Source organism: Chroicocephalus ridibundus, chromosome 2, assembly GCF_963924245.1.
Source record: "Chroicocephalus ridibundus chromosome 2, bChrRid1.1, whole genome shotgun sequence".
Lineage (NCBI taxonomy): Eukaryota > Metazoa > Chordata > Aves > Charadriiformes > Laridae > Chroicocephalus > Chroicocephalus ridibundus.
Window position 1 is genome coordinate 117377387 of NC_086285.1, and position 20859 is coordinate 117398245.

Below are 20859 nucleotides of genomic sequence, written 5' to 3' on the forward strand. Positions count from 1 at the left end.
TACATAAATGACTTCTGCTCTTAATTACTATGTTGTTATTAACACCACCAGAGTAATTCTGAAAGTTGAAATTTGATCTTCTACAGTAATGTACTTTTGCTAAATATTCAAACTAAATTACAAATGTCTCATTCAAACTCCATGCTAGCAAAAAAAGAGAAAACCGAGAATGAAACACAATACTCTGGATCTTCTTATTAGCAATATGTTATGGAGAAATGTACGAAAAAAATCTGTAACACATAATGAAATTACAATCATATGTAGTTTAGTAAACATTAAATTTTTTTATTGCTCCTTCAAGGAAGAACCAAATTTAAAAAATACTTCCCGAAGTGAAATGAAATTGTCCATATTCACGAATGTATTTGAACTTCAGGCATTATAGAGCATCTCGTGCCATTGTTTCTTTTCACAGAAATGAAACAGATCAAACTAAATCTATGAAATACACATTTTGGCTACCTGGAGTACTGAATAAGGCTCTTCAGGGACTTCAGGTGCAGAGGAGGAATACGCGCAGAATGCTGCTGGATCTATGGTTCTTAAATATACTTACGGTAGATCAATAGCATGGAATATATTCCAGTAAGTATGGAGACTTTGAACTATCTACAATAAAGTTTGCGGTTATGTCAGAAAAATATCTCTTTTCCAACCTCAAGATGGGTACTACTCTGATGAATAACTCAGGTAAGAGTCACTCAATGTAATATATAAGATTTGACAAACAACTACAAAGCAACATATCAGATAGACTATCTAATGTTCTCTAATTTTTGTTCACTGTTTGCATTTCAAGCAGGGTTTTGTGAATTGCTGATTTATGACAGGTTGTTGTTTACATTTTTTAAATTTTAATATGTCAAACTATTAGCTGTTCAATGTCAAAATGTAGCACTCACAAGTCTTTGCAAGACTTACCGAAAAATACTGCTCAGCTTCAAGCTGATCCTGAAGCTCACGCATTTGACCTTCATTTCCTCTGTATTGTCTTAAAGGAATAAAAAAGGAAAACATGTAAAAACTCAGCTACTAACAAATGAGAAAGATAGATTATTTCTAACCAGAACAGCATCCTAGAAAGATCTTACAGTTGCACACGTATTATTTCACAAAGACCAACAGTTTGCTGTATGCTAAAATTCTGATTTAGTTACATTCTTTGTTCTATCCTGATGATCGTTTCAGTATGTAATTTAGGAGACAAGAAGTACTCTAAATGGAGAAATGTTAAGTCAGATGAAGATATGACAGAAGTCTAATTCATGAAAAATGTCTTCAATGTTAAGAAAAGGAATCAGCGAGTTAAAGAGGGAAAAAAGCTATCGACTCCCATGTAGTAATACTAAAAACCCCATACAATTTAATAAGTAGTATCACAGTCAATCTGTAAAAAAGTCACTCAAATAAAAGTGGCACATATGCCTTGACATAGAATGATGAGCCAAGTTCTGCATCATAGCTCGTAACAAAAATATTCCAACACTGAAGGCTACATACAGAAATCATAACATGCAGCTAAAAATATTCTTTTAGTTTCGGAAAAAATGCCTGTGCACTAGACAACTTTTTTCACTAATAGGAACAGGCAAAACAGCACATGTATAATTAAGCAACTTTTTCCATTTTACTTCAGATTTTTACTTACTTAGCAAGTTGAGCCAACTCAAATTCCAGTAATCTCTTTGCTTCCAACAACGTATTGATTTCCTGTTTCAGCTGCTTCTCAGAACCCTTCAAGTTATCTGCTTCAAAAGCTTGCGCCTTTAATTCATTCTGTGCCATTATTCGCTTATTTGTCTCTTGCTCTAACTTAAGCGTTAGATTCTTTACCTAAATGAGAAATATTTCAATTAGGAGCATTTGCTGAATAACCAATCGCATGTGGTTCAAAGTGTTTCCTATATAGATTATTTTATGTCAAACACCATCGCCTAGATGCTACACATTGGTCAATGTGTAAAAATATTCCTACACCTCCAAACACTTCAGTGCAATAATCTTACAGAAAGCTGTTGCCCTTACAGAAGGTACTGATATGACACTGCATGATGATAAAGCTTCCCCGTACTTAGTTTATTTCAAAGTCCCAAATTTGTTTTATCTTATCTTAAAGGCAACAATGGAAGAAACCTAAATTGTCTGCCGAAAGGTCCTGCAAACTTCTCTGTGGATTTCAGATCTTAAAAACTTCTCACCCTACAAAAAACTGCTGCCTACCAGCTATATAAAAACTAATACTAATTTACACAAGTCGTAATCCCTAAGAAAGGTGTTATAAGCTTCATTCCCAGTGTCCTGTAAAGAAAAATTAAGGATTCTTAGTACCTAATTTTCACACTCAATATTCTAATTGTTTTTCTGGATAATGCAAACTCGTAACTGCAAACCAATCAGACTACACAGTCAAATTCACAAGCAAGTTTTTCCTTTAAAAAAAAATAGGAAACACAAAAAATTACATTATATTAAATTAAGGGCTCAAATACGTAAGGCATCCAAGAGCTAAGAAACAAGCAGGTATTAGCTAATACCATTTAGGCCAACAACTGTATTCAATTTACTGAGAAATGTATTATACAAGGAGCTTAGCGTAAGTTAATTTAATTTTCTGTTTCTCAATGCAACTATAATTTTTTATTTATAAAGAAAATTGTTAGTGATGAACATTTTACTTACTTCATCTTCCAGTCTTTCCTTTTGCTCACGAAGGTGTTCCAGTTTCTGCTGAGACTGCTTCAGGTCAAAGTCCAGCATGGAACACTGTTTTTCAGCTTGAACTATTCGATTTTCTGCCTTTTCTCTTGCTGCCCTTTCTTCCTTTATTTTTTTTTCCATTTCTAAATAAGATTAGGGAGAGAAAAACAACAAAAATTAATACGTAGCATCTGCAAGAATGCTTTTGTAAACACAGTCTTAAACATCCTAGTATTTTTCAGATCATTTTGTCCAGCTATTTAAGTTCTTCTGCTGTTAGATGGACTGATTACGGAGTAAAAACTTCCTGGCATTATTACAAGAAACACTAAACAAGAAATATAATTCTAATTTGCATTCAAAGCACTGGAATATTATGATGACAACTGAAAGATAAATAGTGAAAGAAATAAAAAATGCAGATTCTTGAAGTAATTATTATGAAATAAAGGCAAAGTTTCCTTTCCATGAACGGATAGTAGAGCGAAAGTAAGGAAATGCTACCATTTGCACTAGCTTTCTGAAAAGTTACAAGCTACATATGCTGATACTGATGATACTCACACAGAAAACCTGATGTATTCAATTAAGATATCAAGACACATCTTTGATTCATGGATATGTACGCACAAAAGAAGCTTCACCACTTCAGACAAGCCTAACGCAACGCCCGATATGTTTAAATGCAGTTACACAGGAATGAACGCACCAAAACATCTGTCTTGATAATGCTTTCTTTCAATTCTGTTTAGCATTAGCCAGAATTTCAAGTTTAATAGCATTTTAGAAGCCAAGGAAGGCTTTGAATTGCAAACGCAGTAAGATATTCAAAACCTTAAGAAACAATGCAATTTTTATGGTACAAGTACCATGTCAGAGAAAATAATTTAAAGTGTGTATTTTTCATTATGTATGTTTTAAGATTTTGATTTGCATTTTCTTTATACGAGGGATTAAACACTTGTATAAGCGTACATTATAAGGTGTTGTGTTTTTAGATGTCATAAATACCTTTTATTATGTATTTACTTGAAACTTGCAAGAAATACGTACCACACATTGCAACTGATCTTGCCTCCTCTATTGACTGATGTTTGTCAGTTAACCGAGCTTTAGTCACTTTGTGTTCATTTACTTCCTGTTCTAACCGGTCTTGTAATGATTTGAGCTTGTAGTTTAAATCTATCTCTAAATTATTCTTTTCCTAAAGATAAGAAAAAAAAAAGTTACCAGATTTCTATAATAATTCCATAACATCTGAGAGAATCACACTTCCTTTCTTCCCTGTTTCAGTGCTAACTTTTTGTTATGAAGAAATTAACAATGTTAATTTCTGTGCCTATTAAAGAATGGTAACACACAAAAACTGCTGAGTGCTCTGGAGAAAATGTCATTAACTTTTTTCAGTAGTCTATAAATTCGTAAGACAATAGAAAGTTCTCTATTTGAATAATTAGTAGTCACCTAAATTGGAAACATACAACTAACCCTCAAATAACACTAGAGCACAGAGGAATCCGAAATACTGCTACCTGGATGCAATTACGTTATTGCATTATTGGGATTGCCAGCCATTAACAGTAACTCAGGAAACAAGCACTGGAGATGAGGTTTGAGACGGGGACTTGCCTTTGGATCGCTGCTTCATACAGCACCAAATGAGAACGGGGACTGCTTACACACTCCCTCATAGGTAGCCGTATCTCTCTGGTTTATTTGGATAACCACACAGCACAGCAAGTCTCTATCTGACCTCAGAACATGGAGCTAACTATGTAGCCTATACGGAAAAAGGGTGTGAGATTCCCTTTTACTCCTCTTTAGTTGTTTTTCTACCTTGGGGCGGGGATCAGAGATGTTCAGGGAACATGCTGCTACCATTCCTTAGGAAGGAAGGAAGGAAGGAAAAAATTGAAATGGTTGAGCTCCGAAGTTGATCAAAAGGTCTGGCACTGATCCAGCCAAATCAAAATCCAGTAACAGCAGAAATTTAAATTTCAGGCTTTTAAAAAGTTCAATTCATAGATTTTCAGGAGGCAAGCGTCTGAAGCGATAGCTAGGCAGGCAGAACAAAAATTACTTGCTACTGGCAGAAGGGCTGGATCCTTGAAACAGTGATAGTGAATGACAAACATGAATTTTATGCCCAAAGCTACAAGCAAGAACTACCTGAGGACTTGTGAGACTTATCATCCTGATGAGATTGTAAATTAGCACTATTTAGTTAATCATTTTAACGCAAGACTTGATTTAGAGCAACACAGACTTAGCAATATCAATAAATACTATTTGAAGATACAGTCAAATGCTAACAACGTTAGCCTCAACATCATTTTACCATACCTTTTCGGAATGATTAAGCATATCCTGTACTTGTTTTCTTTCTGCTTCCACTCTTTCGAGAGTGTTTTTAATGTTTTTTACTTCTTCTTGTAAAGTTGTAATCCGAACTGCCACGAGAAATGAAATATCATTCAATATTAGTAACTCAACTTAGATCAATAGGCTTTTAAACCTTTATTGATTTCTGGACCCCTAAAATATTTACACCTTACAATTTTTCAGATATGCAAAGGCTGTAGGTTGTAAAAGGAAAGAGATCTTTTTAGTCACTCTTTATGCACCCCATTAGTAACAATTCTCAAAAATAAACACATGCAAAACTTGGTACCTGCCTTCTGTCACTTCCAATATCTAATATGCAAAATTTCTTCCATTAATCCAAGTTCTGCTGTGCTACGCAACAAGCATAGTATTTTATACTTTTGTTTATTTTATAGTATTTATACTTTTAAGTACTGAGAAGCTGCAATAAGGTCTCCCCCAAAGTCTTAGTAGTAGTAGTAGTAGCAGTAGAAGTAGTAGTAGTGTGTGTATGTGTCTGTATATGCGCATGCCCAAGTAGTAGTAGTGTATATATATATAAGCTGAAGTAGTAGTATATATTTCTACACTGAAGAATTTGCATTAGCTCCTTTAAAATAAAAAGATCCTTTTCCTGCAGGCTGCTGAGTTGGACGTGGTCAAAATCACATTTTGAATTGCACAGAATAGTCTTCTGGTACCATTTGTACCTCCTGCTTGCAATTAACAACAGACTGGATCAAACTACACACAGTCATTTCAGAGGAAGTTTGCAATCATTCAACCGAAATTGATTTACTATATTTGAAGGACAGTAAACAGGCAACTTGATTCTTGATAGATCTTTCTTGTTGCCAGCAAAGTTTACCTTAAAAAACAAAACCGCCCACAAAGTCTTCAACAAAAGATTGTGCCTCATGGAAAATAATTTTCAATACTGCAGACAGATGGTTTAAAATGACGAGTTAAGAGGCAGGATCCATTAGCATAAGCACAGCCATGAATTAATGTATCTGAATAGTTTCTAATATGAAAAATCAGAATTACAAATGGTAGAAAGTTCCAAGCATACAGAAAAAAGAGATTCCACATCTGCGTCTCTTACTATGCTCTCCATCTTGTTTATAAAGTAATGTAGAAGCATCATAAAAGAAAACAAATGCAATTTAACAACGAAATAGCTTTCTCCACAGGAGAAACGTAAACTTGGCTACTGCACCAAGGCAGTAAGACAGTGTTGTGTCTTCCCTAGCACTGTATCAGCTTTTCATATTTTTGTACCACTGGACTCAGACTTTTAGTCAGGGCAGTCCCACAGACTTACTCTCCCTCCCAAGAGCCCCTCAGACGTGATCAGGAAGCAAGATCCAACCTTCAGAAATCATTCTACTAAGTCACACGTGATTTGCAGGTTGGCTTTCCTCCCTTTATGTAACTGTACTTTATTCAATAAAGTACGGATATCACAACTTTTTTGGTAAAGTATAAATATAGAAGAATTACCCTGTAGTTCTCCAATCATTTCAGATCCATGACTTCTGTCCCTGCGTTCCGACTCCAAAGCTGCTTGCAGTTGGTAATAATCTTTCTCCACCTGCAGTTTTGTGCTTTCTAGAACTCTGCACCTTTCCTGCAGTTCTCTATTGAGTGATTCTACCTGACTTAATGACTTGCTCATTTCTGTGTTACCCTTTCTCAGTCTTGCTGCTGTATCCGATTCTGTCCTCAGCAAATCATTTGCTTCTTCTAGCTGTTAAAATAAAACAGACAAGATTCTCAAATATTAAAATTATTGGGACCAAGTTCTTTATATCTGAATGCTCAATACTGCCTTCTCAAAACTAAGAAATAATGAAGACAATAAACAGAAGCAACATACTTGTTTTTGCAATTGTGTTATCTTCTCATTTGAAATTTGTGAATGCTGGCTGATTTTTTTCAAGTCTTCCATCTGATCTTTTAGCGTGGACACTAAACAGAAATTACGCCATTAATACATCAGATTAAAAAAATCTTTAGGGTTTTTGGGTTTGGCATTGTTTTGTACGCAAACACACTCAAATAAATTCTTGGCATATAGTAGGTCTTTTGTTGAATTTCTGCTTCTTATATACATTTTTAGGTCAAATTCTGTGCTTGCAGAACAACAATGAACACTGCAAAGAACAGAATAAGACAAAAATATTGTGTGTTCTTATTAAAACTCAAATAAAAATAAATTTTGTGTCTATTATTTTAAAAAATCCCCTTAAAGTTGCATAGCACTTAAGATGCTAAGGCAGTAAATTTTTCCCCAGAATACATCATACACCTCATTAGTGTCAATGTTTGGACAACGTGGCATACCTTCATTTTCCACATTCCGTCTTTTTTCATTCTCTTGCTCAATTTTTCTTTGGTAGTCATTTATCTTATGTTGCAATACCATCTTTTCCTTCTCAATCTGAGACACTGTTGTTTCCAAGTTCTTTCTTTGATTTCCCTACAATTAAAAGCATTGGTATTTTCCATTTACATTTTAAGGAATGATCCCTAAATCAGTATCTCTGCAACTAATTAATCAAGGAAACTGATGCATCATTCCCAATGAATGAGTTTTCTGGCTTCCTCGAAACGATTTTCAGAAAAGATAGCTTTTTTAACTTCTACATGACCAATTTATGAAATTACTAGAAAAGTTATCGTTAACATGATTATATGTAAGTAACTACTAAAATTATTATTAAGAGACAATATAAGGACTCAATAGAAAATCATCTGTATGTTAATTTTTAGAGTAACTGATTTTGATAAACTCCATAGAAATTGCAATGAGCAAGACTAAGCAAAACATTTAGCAGAGGAGACAGAATTCAGCATGACTTGCAGAAAGAAAAAGGTTTTGAAAACGTGTACAAATAAAAATGTGTCTCCCAATGCTCCATATTGAAATGTGACGGTTTGACCTCAAATTTAAAATCAGAACAATTTTTTTAGTCACAGAAGTATCTTCAATCATGAAAGTACTATCCACATTCTTTACTCAACTAAGGCTTCAGTGAGGAAAAAAATTACCTCTTCATCCAGTTCTTTCATTATCTTGTCTAGCTTTATGTTTGAAGATCTAGAAATAAAACAAAATCATTTAAGGAATATTTGAGAAGGATACATTATAGATAGTGTTTTTCTAGTGAAATAATTTGGCACTGTTATTAAAGTGAACATTTATATTTTGGCTAATAATATTTTATAATAAACACTTGAAATTGAAGAAAACAATCAATCATTGGAAATAATTTGTAAAATAATTTATTATTTATCAAATTTGCTGCAGATTAGATATGCAAAAATTTAGGTGCCACATTTTCTCCCTTAATCTGCAAATGTAAAAACAGTGTATGTACACAACAGGTTATCATTAAAATTAGAACACCCTGGTGAACTGCTAAAAATTCCTCTAGTTGTGAACATTCCAAATATGTAAAAGGGTTCATTAATTCAAGAACAGACAGCTCCCTGCTATGGATAAAGATATTTGAATAATATTATTTGAAAGTCTCTCTGTTGAAGCAATGTATTAGAACCTAGTACTACAGAGGGCGTGAGGTTGAGTGCACAGTAAAACCTCAGTCAACTAGCAATAACATTGACACATCCATTGCATTTTTGTAGCTAGCTATCCCTCTTCAAAGAGATAATAAAAAGGACCCGGACAATGTTACCTGGCAGGTACAATAAGGAGCAGTTACAGCAGTATATCCTACCTACTAACTCTGCAGTAAACAGTACGGTGTATCAGAAGACACACTCTTGTGCTCTGATCACTTCAGTAGTACTGCAGGAAGACAGATACTGAATAACTTTCAAGCAATGTACGTCCTGCTTCTGGAAAGCAATCAGATCATGTGAACAGTGAAGTTGTGTTTAAGTAACCGATAGTGTCACATAGTCTAAATTCCCACCGAACCATTCTGGCTACCAGTTCCCATATAAATAGCTTGTACAGCTACACGCTATGGTCCTCAAGCCTAAATTCTTCCTATATACTATAACTAGTGTTGCCTCCTGGCTTTATTTAGGCCTTCAGAAAAAGACTTCAAAAGGAGAAGCTAAATGAAGGGGAATTTAGTTTGCATGAATCTGAGTAAAAATTTCTGATTATCAGAAAAAAAGAAAGCCAACTGTTTGTTCATAAGTGTAGATGCAAGAAATAAACAAGTTCTCACATAGCTACTTCTTCAACATGGTAGAAACTAGACTTTAGAAAGCAAAAAGTTGTTCTTATCTATCAGTCACAGGAAAAAAAAAGGAATGTGGTTTTCCAACAAGTACCATGTATTTAGAAACCAGACAATTAATTTTAATAATGCAATATATGCCATATATACAGTATTTTACAGTCTTTTAAAAATCAGCATTATCATTGTGTACCTCGGTCCAGTAAGACATCTGAATTCAGATATCAGTTAAACTCAAACATTCAAAGGTTCAGAAAGAGTATGGGTTACATAGCTGCCAATTAAAACAAAACACTTTCTTCATTCTATTGTCAAGAAAACCATTCAAATACTGTTTTAGAATGACTTAAACCTGTGCCTGGAACTCCCCTGGAGAACTACAGTATCATTCCTAATGTTGTTCCGGTGATCCCTAAAGCAGTAATACAGAACTGAACTGTTAGATGTGTTTAAATTATGTAAACAATTAAAGTTCAAAGTCTCACCTGCACTTTTGCTCCATTTCATCTTTCAACTGCATTTCATTATGTAGTTGTTCTTCCAAATCATAGATCATCTTCTGCATATTTTCCAGCTTTAAATATATTTGTACATGAAAGAACATGCATTAAATTTAAAAACTTTTTAAAAGTATTTCAGAATACTCACTGCTGCTTATGTTGTATCACAGCTTACTCACTTCCATCCAAACACTAGATTTTCACCTTATTAAAATGTGATCCCCCCCAAAAAAAATTCTTAAAAAGTTAATTACAGGAAACAACTTTAATATTACACAGTTTTATCATTTGCACGCACATAAAATTTTAGGGTTCTGAATAGTTCTGTCGAAATTCACTGGGCTAAGCTAAGTCAAATCCTCCTTGTTTTAAGTATCTTCAGAATCAGACTAAAGATATTACTACAAACATATAAGACTTTTAATTAGTCTCAAAATTTATTTTTCCCGCATGAACCACCACATGTATTTTGCAAGGCATCTTCAAGCTCTCAACAAGTTCAGGTAGCAGAACCAGGCCTGTCAGTTATTAGCAATGGGGGGAAATGCTCTTAACATCTATTTCCTCAGAGATAATTTTTATAGCTAGCACTATACTAAGGTTTGAAAACAGTAACAAGCTTCAGATGTTAATATGGAAGATTACTCTACAGCACGTAAATTTTGCCAGCAAGATGAATTCAGAAATTCATTCTTTTCACATAGTCTTAAAATAACTACCTTCCGCTGAATCTCTGGACACAATAATCCCGCTCCAACATCAGCAAAATCTTCAATTAACAACAAGATGGTATCAACTTTGGGGAAGCTCATTAAGTCAAGCCCGGGCTGATTCACTCTTTTAAACCTTTTCGCTGATCTTGTCAGAATTTCAGCCTTATTTAGCTTTCCCACATTTCCCTCAACACTCTTTTACCTGCATAGAGAAGAATTACAGTCCTAACCTACACTGTCTTCAAAGCAACATACTCAAGTGGTTCTGACCGTTTGCTTTCTTGCTCCTTGTCCTAACTTTAAAACCTCTGACAATTGCCCGACTCCTTTTGCACAATCATCCCAGAAAGAGGAGCAACTGGAGAGAAATTAGAACTCCTCAGTAAGATTATGAAGAGGAGTTTGGAGACATATTATAGCATGCTTTATCCATATTAAATGAGAAAGTTACAGCTGAGATTATTTTTGCCTACTTCCAGGCAGGCGTTTTTCTTACTTCCTACTTTCAATCTGTTCTCATTCGCATTGTAATATGAAATAAAGCATGGAGCACTCAGGTGCTTTCAAAAATCGGAGATCCTTTCTTAGTTCCTCCTTTTTCTTTCTTCCACATTCTTAAGCTGCTCTGAAGTTTTCAGAGGAACAACACAGACATGGTGACTGGGGACTAACCAGAAACTACGTATTTTATATGTTCACCACTCTATTCTATATATTTACCACTACCTATCACAAAGCCTTGAGAAACCAAGGAAACACTGGAATAGACTTCTCAGAACTTACAGAACAGCTCTGGAAAACCAACTACTGGTGTGACATACAACATAACACCATGTTGTATGATGAGACAACAGTGTAGTCAAAAACCACAGTGAGGGCCTCTAAATCTAAACTTTGAGGAAAAAGGAAGAAGGACCAGTACGCAAAACATTTATCTCCTTGGTACAAGCCACTGAGAAACAATGCAAGAAGCAAGACTATTTAAATGCTAGCTCTCACTTTAATAAAAAGGGACCACAACTAATGCACAAAAATAAAGGATAAAGAAGTTTCAACATAATTGCTCTTCCATTTCTTGGTTACTTATTTTATAGCCCTTCCAGACAGGCTGCAGAGAGGAACTAAATGGGATGGACAAGGAACAGGTCCAAAAAGACATCTGGCAACTGAGGCATTTCTGTACTGACTCCTACTAGTTTGGACCTCTATTGCCTCCTCTTGCGTCTTTCTGTCTCTGGATGCTTCTATAGTGCTGTATCCCAAGGGGCCTACGTAAGCTTGCCGAGCAGTCTAATTACATTAGAACGACACAATAGGCTTCCAGAGAAGTTTTGCACAATCTAGTATCAATAGACTAAATAATATCTTAAGAAAATCCTGAGTTACAATTAACTCAGTATAAAAGCATTCCTTTATGTTTTAGTTTGTTCTCAGTTTCCATTTTGAGTAGGAGGCGGGGGAGGAAAGGAATATGGAAAAGCCTGTCTACAGCAGAGAAGCCAAGAAAAATCCCTCTGGAACTGCCATACTTTTTTTTTTTTTTTTAATTAATCACCATGGTATAGTGCATCTGGTTCTACACCCTGAACAATGAAGAAAACCAAAGACCCAATGCAAAAGAATCTGTCAATCTCCTCTTTCTTAATATTAGGACTGTTTACAGGTGGTCATGATAGCACTAAACCAAAGGAAATAAACAGATCTTCAAAGACGTTTGAAATTCAGTTAAAGGACACTGAATTCCATTTTTGCCCAACTTCATGGCCTAATTCTGTGATATTTTACACACTTGAAAAACACAATTAATATCTTGAAAATTTCTGGCGCTCAGTCCCTCCCAGAAGACACTCAGTACTATGCCAAAATGCAGACAGCCCAGGTAACATCTTGTGTTACTAATTAATTTGCTAACCATGTGTCAACATTACCGTTTTCATTGCAGCATGTAACGAAAGAAAAACATCTGAGAAAGAACTGTGGGGTAAAAATACCTTGTAGTAAAGACTTAACATTTATTTAAACCTCTCTATTTCACTCATATCCTTCCAGAGCTTCACCTCCCTAAACTGTTAAAATCACAAGACATACAGATACATCTGACAGTACAGGCAGGACTCTGAGGGTTCTTTAACTACATGCAGGTGCCTGTATCCCACCAATTATGCCAAGTCCATTCAGTAACTCTCTTCAAAGTCAACCAAAGGCCAGCACACAACTTTAAGTATCTGCTAATATTTGAAAGTCTGTCTCTGTTTTTAATTTTACCATATCAACAGGCAAACGCTTACGAGGAGAACAAAATTTATGGAACACATCAACATACGTGAAGAAATCAAGACACGTCAATGCTCAATAAATTCAGTTAGCCCAATAAATTACAAAATCAGCTCCCCTGCCCTTTACAAATTTTCTCTGAGTAATACCGTGTATCATTAAAACCTTCACATTGCAAGTTTAAGGGAAAAGACAACATGCATTAATCTACTTTAAATGGAAAACAGAACAAAACACTAAGTAAATCACAGTCAATACCAAGATTCTTTTAGAATTAATTATCAATTTTTTGACAGTGTTTTCTTCTAGGAAGAATGTAATTTGTAAAATATCAAACCGTTCTGAGGTAATAGCTTTATTTACACCAGAACTTACACACAGAATGCAAACAGGCCTTGTTTCCAACACCTCAGCATACCTTCCTGGAAACCTGACTGCCAAGAAGCTTAGGAAGAAGCAGAATACCCAAGCTTGGTACATTATCTGCCACCTCCCACTTGGCTCACAGGAAGTCCGGCTCCAGTGTTAAACTGGTGGGCTGCTGGAAAGCCCAAGCTTCCCATCACACTCACGTGCAGACTCCAAGACTGCCACAAAGCCAGCGTATACCTGGGATTGATAAGGTGTTTCCATATTTCTAAAGCTAAAAACTGTGAATCCAATTCCACAAAGAGTATGCAGTTTCAGCTATTTTAACCCAATTCAGAAAAAACAATGTTATATGAAGAACTGAAATTCTGCTTTGCCAATGATTTTAACAGGCAGGCCATACTAAACAATTAGAATTTCTGTATTGATTTCCCATATTCCAAGCACTAAAATATTTTGAGACATTTAGAACTCTAACAGCTTATTCCCATATTAGCAATAGATTCTGTCCTAGGACCCAACAAAGCTGAAAATCAGTGAGACATACCACACTTTTATCCACACTGGAGCCTGTTCTGTTATCATTGGAATTTTCTGCAGAGACAGCTAAATACCTGTAACAACATTTAAAAAGTTTTAATTCAAGAGTTGTTTAAAAGCAAGGTTATGAAAAAAACAGAATACAATCATCCTAAAACATAACCCCCAGAATTTTTTCTACAAAATGTGAATAATCAAATAGTAACAAAAATCAGATTTTTTCATTTCTGTATTTATTATACTTTAAGATTTAAGCACATTTAATTGAAAAACTCACACAATTTATTGTAAAGGTTAAAGTAGAAAGCTGCAGTAGAAGACCTCCAGAAAAAAGGATTTCTGCCAAATACTAATACAACCACTTTTCTTTTTTTAATAACCATTAAAAAAATCCTTGCTTTCCATGGTTACAACACTCTCATTGGCTTCCATCCCATAAATATTTACTCAGGCACTTATGCAGCAAGTAACAGCAATGAGGCGAAATCTGCAGAGATTGTGTAACTTCCAACAAAGTTACTAAGGGTTCCTCAAACAAAAAGTTTGCCCTGAAGCCAGTGTCCTTATTTTACGTAAGCGTTTTCTAAAAATACCACAAATTTCTATTTATCGGGATTCTGAAAAGTCAGGTAAATAAATACATATTACTATCTTCAAATTCCTTTAGTATTTGATGTGATATTCTTGGCCTAATAACTGACCTAGAGAGACGTAAAACGTCTCTTAACTGCATCAGATTATGTGAGGAATAACTTTCCAACACATGAACTGAGGAAGACAGACACATCCTCCTTTTCGTTTCACATGCACATTTTCACGTATACAAAAACCTCTCTAAAAGATCACAGAGGGTAAAATCAAAAATACCTCCAAAGCCTTGGTCAAATTAAACATCAAGACTGCTTTCAGAAAAACAAATGACACAGAGGAAACGGAACAGTTCCGTGCAGAAAGGGACCTGCTGTCTTGAGTACAAGAAGCCACCATATTTCGTACACCAGGGCTGCTGAGAAGTGAGAATGTGATATTTAAGCAGCCACAGCACCAGCTCCATCAGAATCCAGAAGAGAACACACGGGCCAGATAGGGCTGCAAAGTGTTCTCAGATAGTATTCCTAAATCTGTGTTACAAGTGAAGTTCAATAATACACAAACATATTTTCTAGTTTACAATCAATGCAATTACATCTGTAGAAAGTATTCTGTACTAAAAGATGGTAGTACATCCATTAAAGACAGAAGTCACATAATTTTCCTACATTTCCATTTATTTAAGCTCTCCAGCATACATGAGTAAGATGAAACTGAAGGGAGAGATAAATGTGCAACTTTTTTCTAAATATGCATTTTTTTTTTAATGTTTGAACTATTTTCAATTGAAAAAGGGAATAAACATTAGGATTACAGGTTTCATAAGTATGAATGGTTACTTCCAACTTTTCAAGACTATCACAACAGCAAAACATTATGGGACAAAATTCAACGATAGGTCAGCACTTTAGTTCTAGTAAGCCTACAAAGTTATAATAGTATTTATTAGCAGAGTTCTTCAACAACAGCAAAACACATCCTGATGCTGTCCCCCAAGAAGGAAGCGGGGGAGAGAAGAAATTATGTTATTATCAAGCTTCTGTATGCTACTTCACCTTCTTGATGATATATTCCAAAATCGTCCTCCAAGGCAAAAATTGAGACCTTTTCAAATTATAGACTAAGATCAGAACAGCAGATGAAATTCCTGAGCTGCTGAACTCACACAAACCATATGCACAGCTTGTAAGTCCTTCCACACCTTACTATGCAGAAAGCAAAAACAAATCCAGCTCTTTGCAGAGATGGAAAGAATTTTACCACAGGCTTGGAAAAGTGGTTCCTCTTCTATCCAAGGACAAAAACCAGATTTATTTCCTTTAAGTCTTTCCTATCCAGAAATGCTATTAAAACTAATAGTTTCTATCTGACATGGCCCACTAGAAGTTTTAACCTATTTTAAGCCTGACTGACACCCACCACAATTAAAAGCAGCTTTCAAAGTAAGAAAAAGTTATCAAGATATTTGAACGTAGATATAGCTATCCATAGTGCCTACGACATTAAGGACTGTTAAAAGTATTTATTAATATAATTTTAACTAAATTTAAATTTAAAGTCTTCTAAGCAACAGTGAAAGCTATAAAGCATCACAAGCTTACTGTGCAGTGCACAAATACTTTGTGGGAAAAAAAGGAAAATTACGAAGCAGGTAACAGGCAAGTAGAAAATATTTTAGTTCTAGTAAGCCAAGGTTTAATTTATCACATGCTAAAACACTGATGTAAAGTATGGAATCTTCATATACAGCTCAGGAACAGTAATTCGCAATAAAACAAAGTGACATTTGTATCCCAAATTTGTGACTCTACACTCTGCAGGCAGCTCTGCTTAGTAGTGGCAACGGTGGATTTTTTTTGCTTAGCTTCTGCAGCACCACTACACAATATTGTCAAAGCAGAATAAGACATTCACAAATTCAGTGTGATACTCACATCAGACTGACGACTAGCAGTACTGGTTACCATTATCAAAGTGTCAAAAGAGTACAATTAATTAGTATTCTGAATCATAAGAATCTGAAAAGGCTTGTATCAAAATAGTGACTGGTAAGAGTCAGAAACAGTGCTGACAAAATAACACACTGTTAGCTTGCCTTCTGCATACGTACCGACGGTTGCTGTAGTACGTAAATCCTACAAAAGGAAGTTGGTTGCCCACAAATGCTTTTGGTATGGGAAATGTTTCTTCTTCTCCTTTGTCTTCTTCCAGATCATCAAAATTACTAGTGTCAATGTCACTACTTAAGTCAGGCACAACAGGTGCCACAGCTAGGAAAAAAGCAGAACAGTATGATAATGATCATTGTATTTCTCAAGTCACACAATCAAGACTTTTTGGGGGGAATGTCTCCTTGGTGTCTAAGAAATCTCTTTCCTTGGAACAGAGGAAATAAAACTTTAAATTCCATGAAAAAGAAATATGGCAGTCCCTTTGCTAACGTATTACGTAAGACAGATCACTGTCTCTAAGAAAAACATTATACTTACTGTCTCTGAGAGTTTCCCAAGCCCATTGATCATTTTTGAAGAAAAGGTGCCGCTTAATTTCTTCTACGCCATTTCGTCCTAGCCTCACTTCCCTGTTAAAGAGTGTTTTGGTTAAGCATGGAAGATTACATAAATTATTCTGAAGGAAAGACTCATTCTAATGCATAATCTAACAACAAAGGCAAAAAATTACCTCTCAAACTAAAGTAAGAAATAGACATATCTCAAAGTTTTCACATGAAGATATCTAAAGCAGCACAGCAGCTACATTTCAGAACTCAGCCTGGTTTTAAGTCTGGCCCTAAGAAGTCCTGCTGCTACTGTTTCCACCCTCACAGACTAGCTAGGCAGCTAGGTTCCACTTTTTCTAGTAGTTCATTGTGTTGTTTGAATCCCACGCAGCCCAGCAAATGCAGCAGCTCCCCTCCTTCATAGCACCAGTTCTCAAGCAAAGGTTATGCTTACATTAATAAGTAGTGTGGGGACAAGAAGAGTGTACTCACAGAGTGAAGCAGACCTAACACCCACATTTCAGATGGGTTTCCTTTGGGTTGACTCTACCCTGATCCTGAATGCCTACTAAGAGCTGGGAGTGCATTAGTGGCACTCCTGAAATGCAGCTTTTGCTTTAGCTTCATCTAAAAGGAACCCTTTTTGCATGCCCCTCAACACCCTGCAACACAGACGAAGCTAACAGTAGCTGTTACTATGGAGTAACACTTCATATTCAAACAAAATGCACAGGGTAGATGTATCCATCTGCTGCTACTGCAGCACTTCCCCAGTATATGATACTACCATAAAGGAGCAGTAGCAACCATTGGAGACTCCTCTCCCAAATTCACTACTGTTAAGCAGTTTAGAAACCCACAAAAACCAAATATATATGTGTGTGTGTGTGTGCGCTCTTTCAACATGAGAAGAAATTCTCTTAACGAAGGCTTACTTTCATTTTGAGTAAAGTTTAAATCTTACCTATCAGTTAAAAAGGCACAAATAAGGTTTTTTGCCTCTTTAGAAATCTCATTGTCATCAGGGAAAGTAAGGGAGTTCTTATGGTTCATAATCTTACTGTAAGTTCCAACCAAAGAATCTGCATAAAAAGGTGTATCACCTGAAAAAGCAGCAATGCAAAAATTAAAAAGCATATCAAAGGTATTGTAGATTTTATTTATAATATTCAAACTACATATGCAATAATGTAAGCAACTAAGTGAACAGGACAAATGTTTGAGAACTGTGCCAGAATATTTCTAAAACATATTCTGTAAATACCACGGTCAGTAAACCACAGCTTATGTCAGAAGAGTAATAAATTAAATACAACCGTGATTTTGACATAGAGTCTAGTTAATTTGTGCAGTCAATTCTGATTATCCTACTACTCACCTACAAGCATCTCATACAAAAAGACTCCAACCGACCACCAGTCACATTCTCGCCCATAGTAACCATCACCACCCTGGGACTTCAATACTTCAGGAGAGATATAGTCTGGTGTCCCCACAGCTGTATCACATCGTACCATACCTTCCTACAAAGAGAAGGAAAACAGCCAGGCCCAAATATAAGATCCAAAATTGCAAACCATTTCTAAGAGCTTATGCAGCCTAAGCAACATTAACAGATCAACATCAACTTTCATCAACAAATACTCTTTTTTTTAATGGGTATTTTAACAGTTTTTAATTCTAAGCTACTAAATCTAGAATAAAGCACCAGATTTGTCAAGCACAGTGTAAGCTACTTTAAAAACTTCAGTTAACATCCAAGAAATAATCAGAATTGGATCTAGGCCCTGTAAACACTGCATAGCCTCTCCTACTCATGCTAGTATAAATGTGTCATATACTGACAGGATGTATCGCAAACAGGGAAAGCTCCTCTGATAGCATAAATGGGTAAACATCAGAGATTTTGCTAACAGGATCAGTTAGAGTGCAACTTTTTCACCTCCAACCCAATATACTCAATGCCATGAAGACTAAATGTAGACAGGGCCTTGAAACTCTAAGTAAACAGACTTCGAAACAGGTAACAGCTGAGGAGAACATTTGACATTCCTCATGCCCCTGAGAAAGGGCTGGGAGGACAGAGATCAGTCACACTGGAGCTCATATCTAGAATGCTGAAGCTGCAACCACATGCCCCTTTCCAGTGCCATTCAGGCATTTCTGAAATAATCCTATCACATTGCTAGAAATCGATCAGTAGAAAAACTTGCATAAAAATATATAACTAAGTAAATATAACAAATATAAATCCAGTGTTGCATATGCAGCAAATCCAGAATGCACCTAAATTAAGCTCCTATGCTGAGCAGTTTCTCTCCAACAGACTAACCTTTCTCTTTCAAGACTAGAAAAACTCAAGACTAGGCTCAAGACTACTCAGCTAGCTTTGTTTAGAACAGCACAAAATGCAAAGCGTTACTGATGCAAGTTTACTTCTGTAATGTTAATATATAGCAAAGTTTCATAGTATTTTTTCTTTTTTTTTTTTTGCACTTACAGCTTAAATGCTAGGATAATATTTTTCTACATTTCAAAATTCTTCACTGTTAAGAACACCATCAGTCAAGGAAAAATGCAGTTTAAGTCAAAACAAAGCCAAATTTTGTGTCAGCTATTCCACTGAAGTGGACTGTTTGTGATTTGAAGCAACTCCTTGAATTTGTACACATAATCTGCACTTGGTTTTCACTGATGTCTTTTATTTATGGCAAAGTAGCTAAATACAGTGATTTGTTCAAAGCTCTTGGAACATGTCGAGAACGCAATGTACATATTACACAGGCTCTATTAAGCACCACGTATTTCAGATTGTTTTCCTCATATATATGTCCAGACTGACAAAAACCAAGCAGAGTTTTGTGTAGGGAACGGAACAACAGTGCTTCGCAGTACATTAAATACTGTTGTAAATATATATATTTAGTGACCTCAGGATATGTTTTAAAAAATAAATAATTCTAAGACATTCTTTAACCTGTTTTCTTCAGATTTGCCCTTTTGCTATACAGCACATGGCTAATAAGTACAATTGGGATTCAGCAGCTTGTACATCAGTTTTGATTCTTTCACTACTGACACACTACATAAAAATTATCTCACTTATTTGCATAGACTTTTGATAACCAAAGGCTGAAAGAAATAATCCAGAGGAAATAGAGACAATCAAAGGTTTGACTTCAGGAAGTTTCTCTAGCAAATGGTACAGAAGTTGGTATAGTCCCTACTTCACGAACCATTCTGCATTCTACATTGCCATTGAATAAGATGCATAAAGAACAGTAATGGAAACAGACTGGAACTTTCAAACTCTTCTCATCTAGCTAAAAAGTTTTCAGTTATTTTCTTTTCACTTTTAGGTACGTTTTCCTTTCACAAACAGAAAAACGAAATTAAAAACATACATTTACCTTATTCATCTTCATACAAGTACCAAAATCTGCTAGTTTTAAGTGACCAGCTTTATCTAGCAGCATATTATCAGGCTTCACATCTCTGAAACGAGAAAAGTTTTCATGAAGTAACTGATGAAGTTCAGCACTTCCAATTTTATTAAATATACTGAAGCAAAATAATTTTAAGAAACAATTATGAAGAAAGTGTAATGTGAATTTCAGGAGAAAGTATATTTCTGGGACCTCAAAGGAGATCTGTGGCCATAACTGTGAAATGAAGTGCAGTGGAAATGTATCTGTATACTCACAGAATAATTTTGGTTGGGAAGCATTTTTGTAAGACCCCTGGTTCAACTGACTGATCGAAGTACAGCTAACAAAGTCAGATTCAACTTCTAAGTTATATTAGGATCCTCAGGGTCAAAACCAATCAAGTTTGGAATTTTTTTCAAGGATGGAGATGCCACAACCTCTCTAGGATTCTCTTCCACTATTTGGCCACTCTCCTAGTAAAAAAATATTTCCCAATGAATAGCTAGATATTCCCTTGCTGCAATTTGTGTCATCCATTGCCTTTCATCTTTTCAGTATGCAACTTCAAGTCTGGCTCCATCTTTTCTATAAAGTCCCGCTGGGCAGCTGATGACTGAAGCTTTCTATCTCACCTAAACACTGTTCAGGTTGGGAATGAAAACG

At 35.5% G+C, this 20859-nt stretch overlaps 1 protein-coding gene across 4 annotated transcripts in view; it reads right to left on the reverse strand.

The window, feature by feature from the left end:
* ROCK1 (Rho associated coiled-coil containing protein kinase 1) overlaps positions 1-20859 on the reverse strand; it is a 92585-nt gene that overhangs the window by 27591 nt on the left and 44135 nt on the right. For all 4 annotated transcript variants that reach the window (XR_010069998.1, XM_063326673.1, XM_063326674.1 and 1 more), the window contains 16 exons: positions 20179-20263; positions 18147-18291; positions 17733-17871; positions 16758-16849; positions 16379-16538; positions 13685-13751; positions 9767-9855; positions 8119-8167; positions 7411-7546; positions 6944-7035; positions 6568-6814; positions 5044-5150; positions 3754-3904; positions 2683-2843; positions 1652-1836; positions 925-994 (listed from right to left, as the gene is read on the reverse strand). Coding sequence is in view for 3 of the 4 variants with exons in the window: in XM_063326673.1 (XP_063182743.1) it covers positions 925-994; positions 1652-1836; positions 2683-2843; positions 3754-3904; positions 5044-5150; positions 6568-6814; positions 6944-7035; positions 7411-7546; positions 8119-8167; positions 9767-9855; positions 13685-13751; positions 16379-16538; positions 16758-16849; positions 17733-17871; positions 18147-18291; positions 20179-20263 (1975 nt within the window). In the remaining variant the exon portion in view is untranslated. The remainder of the gene's footprint in view (positions 1-924; positions 995-1651; positions 1837-2682; positions 2844-3753; positions 3905-5043; positions 5151-6567; positions 6815-6943; positions 7036-7410; positions 7547-8118; positions 8168-9766; positions 9856-13684; positions 13752-16378; positions 16539-16757; positions 16850-17732; positions 17872-18146; positions 18292-20178; positions 20264-20859) is intronic.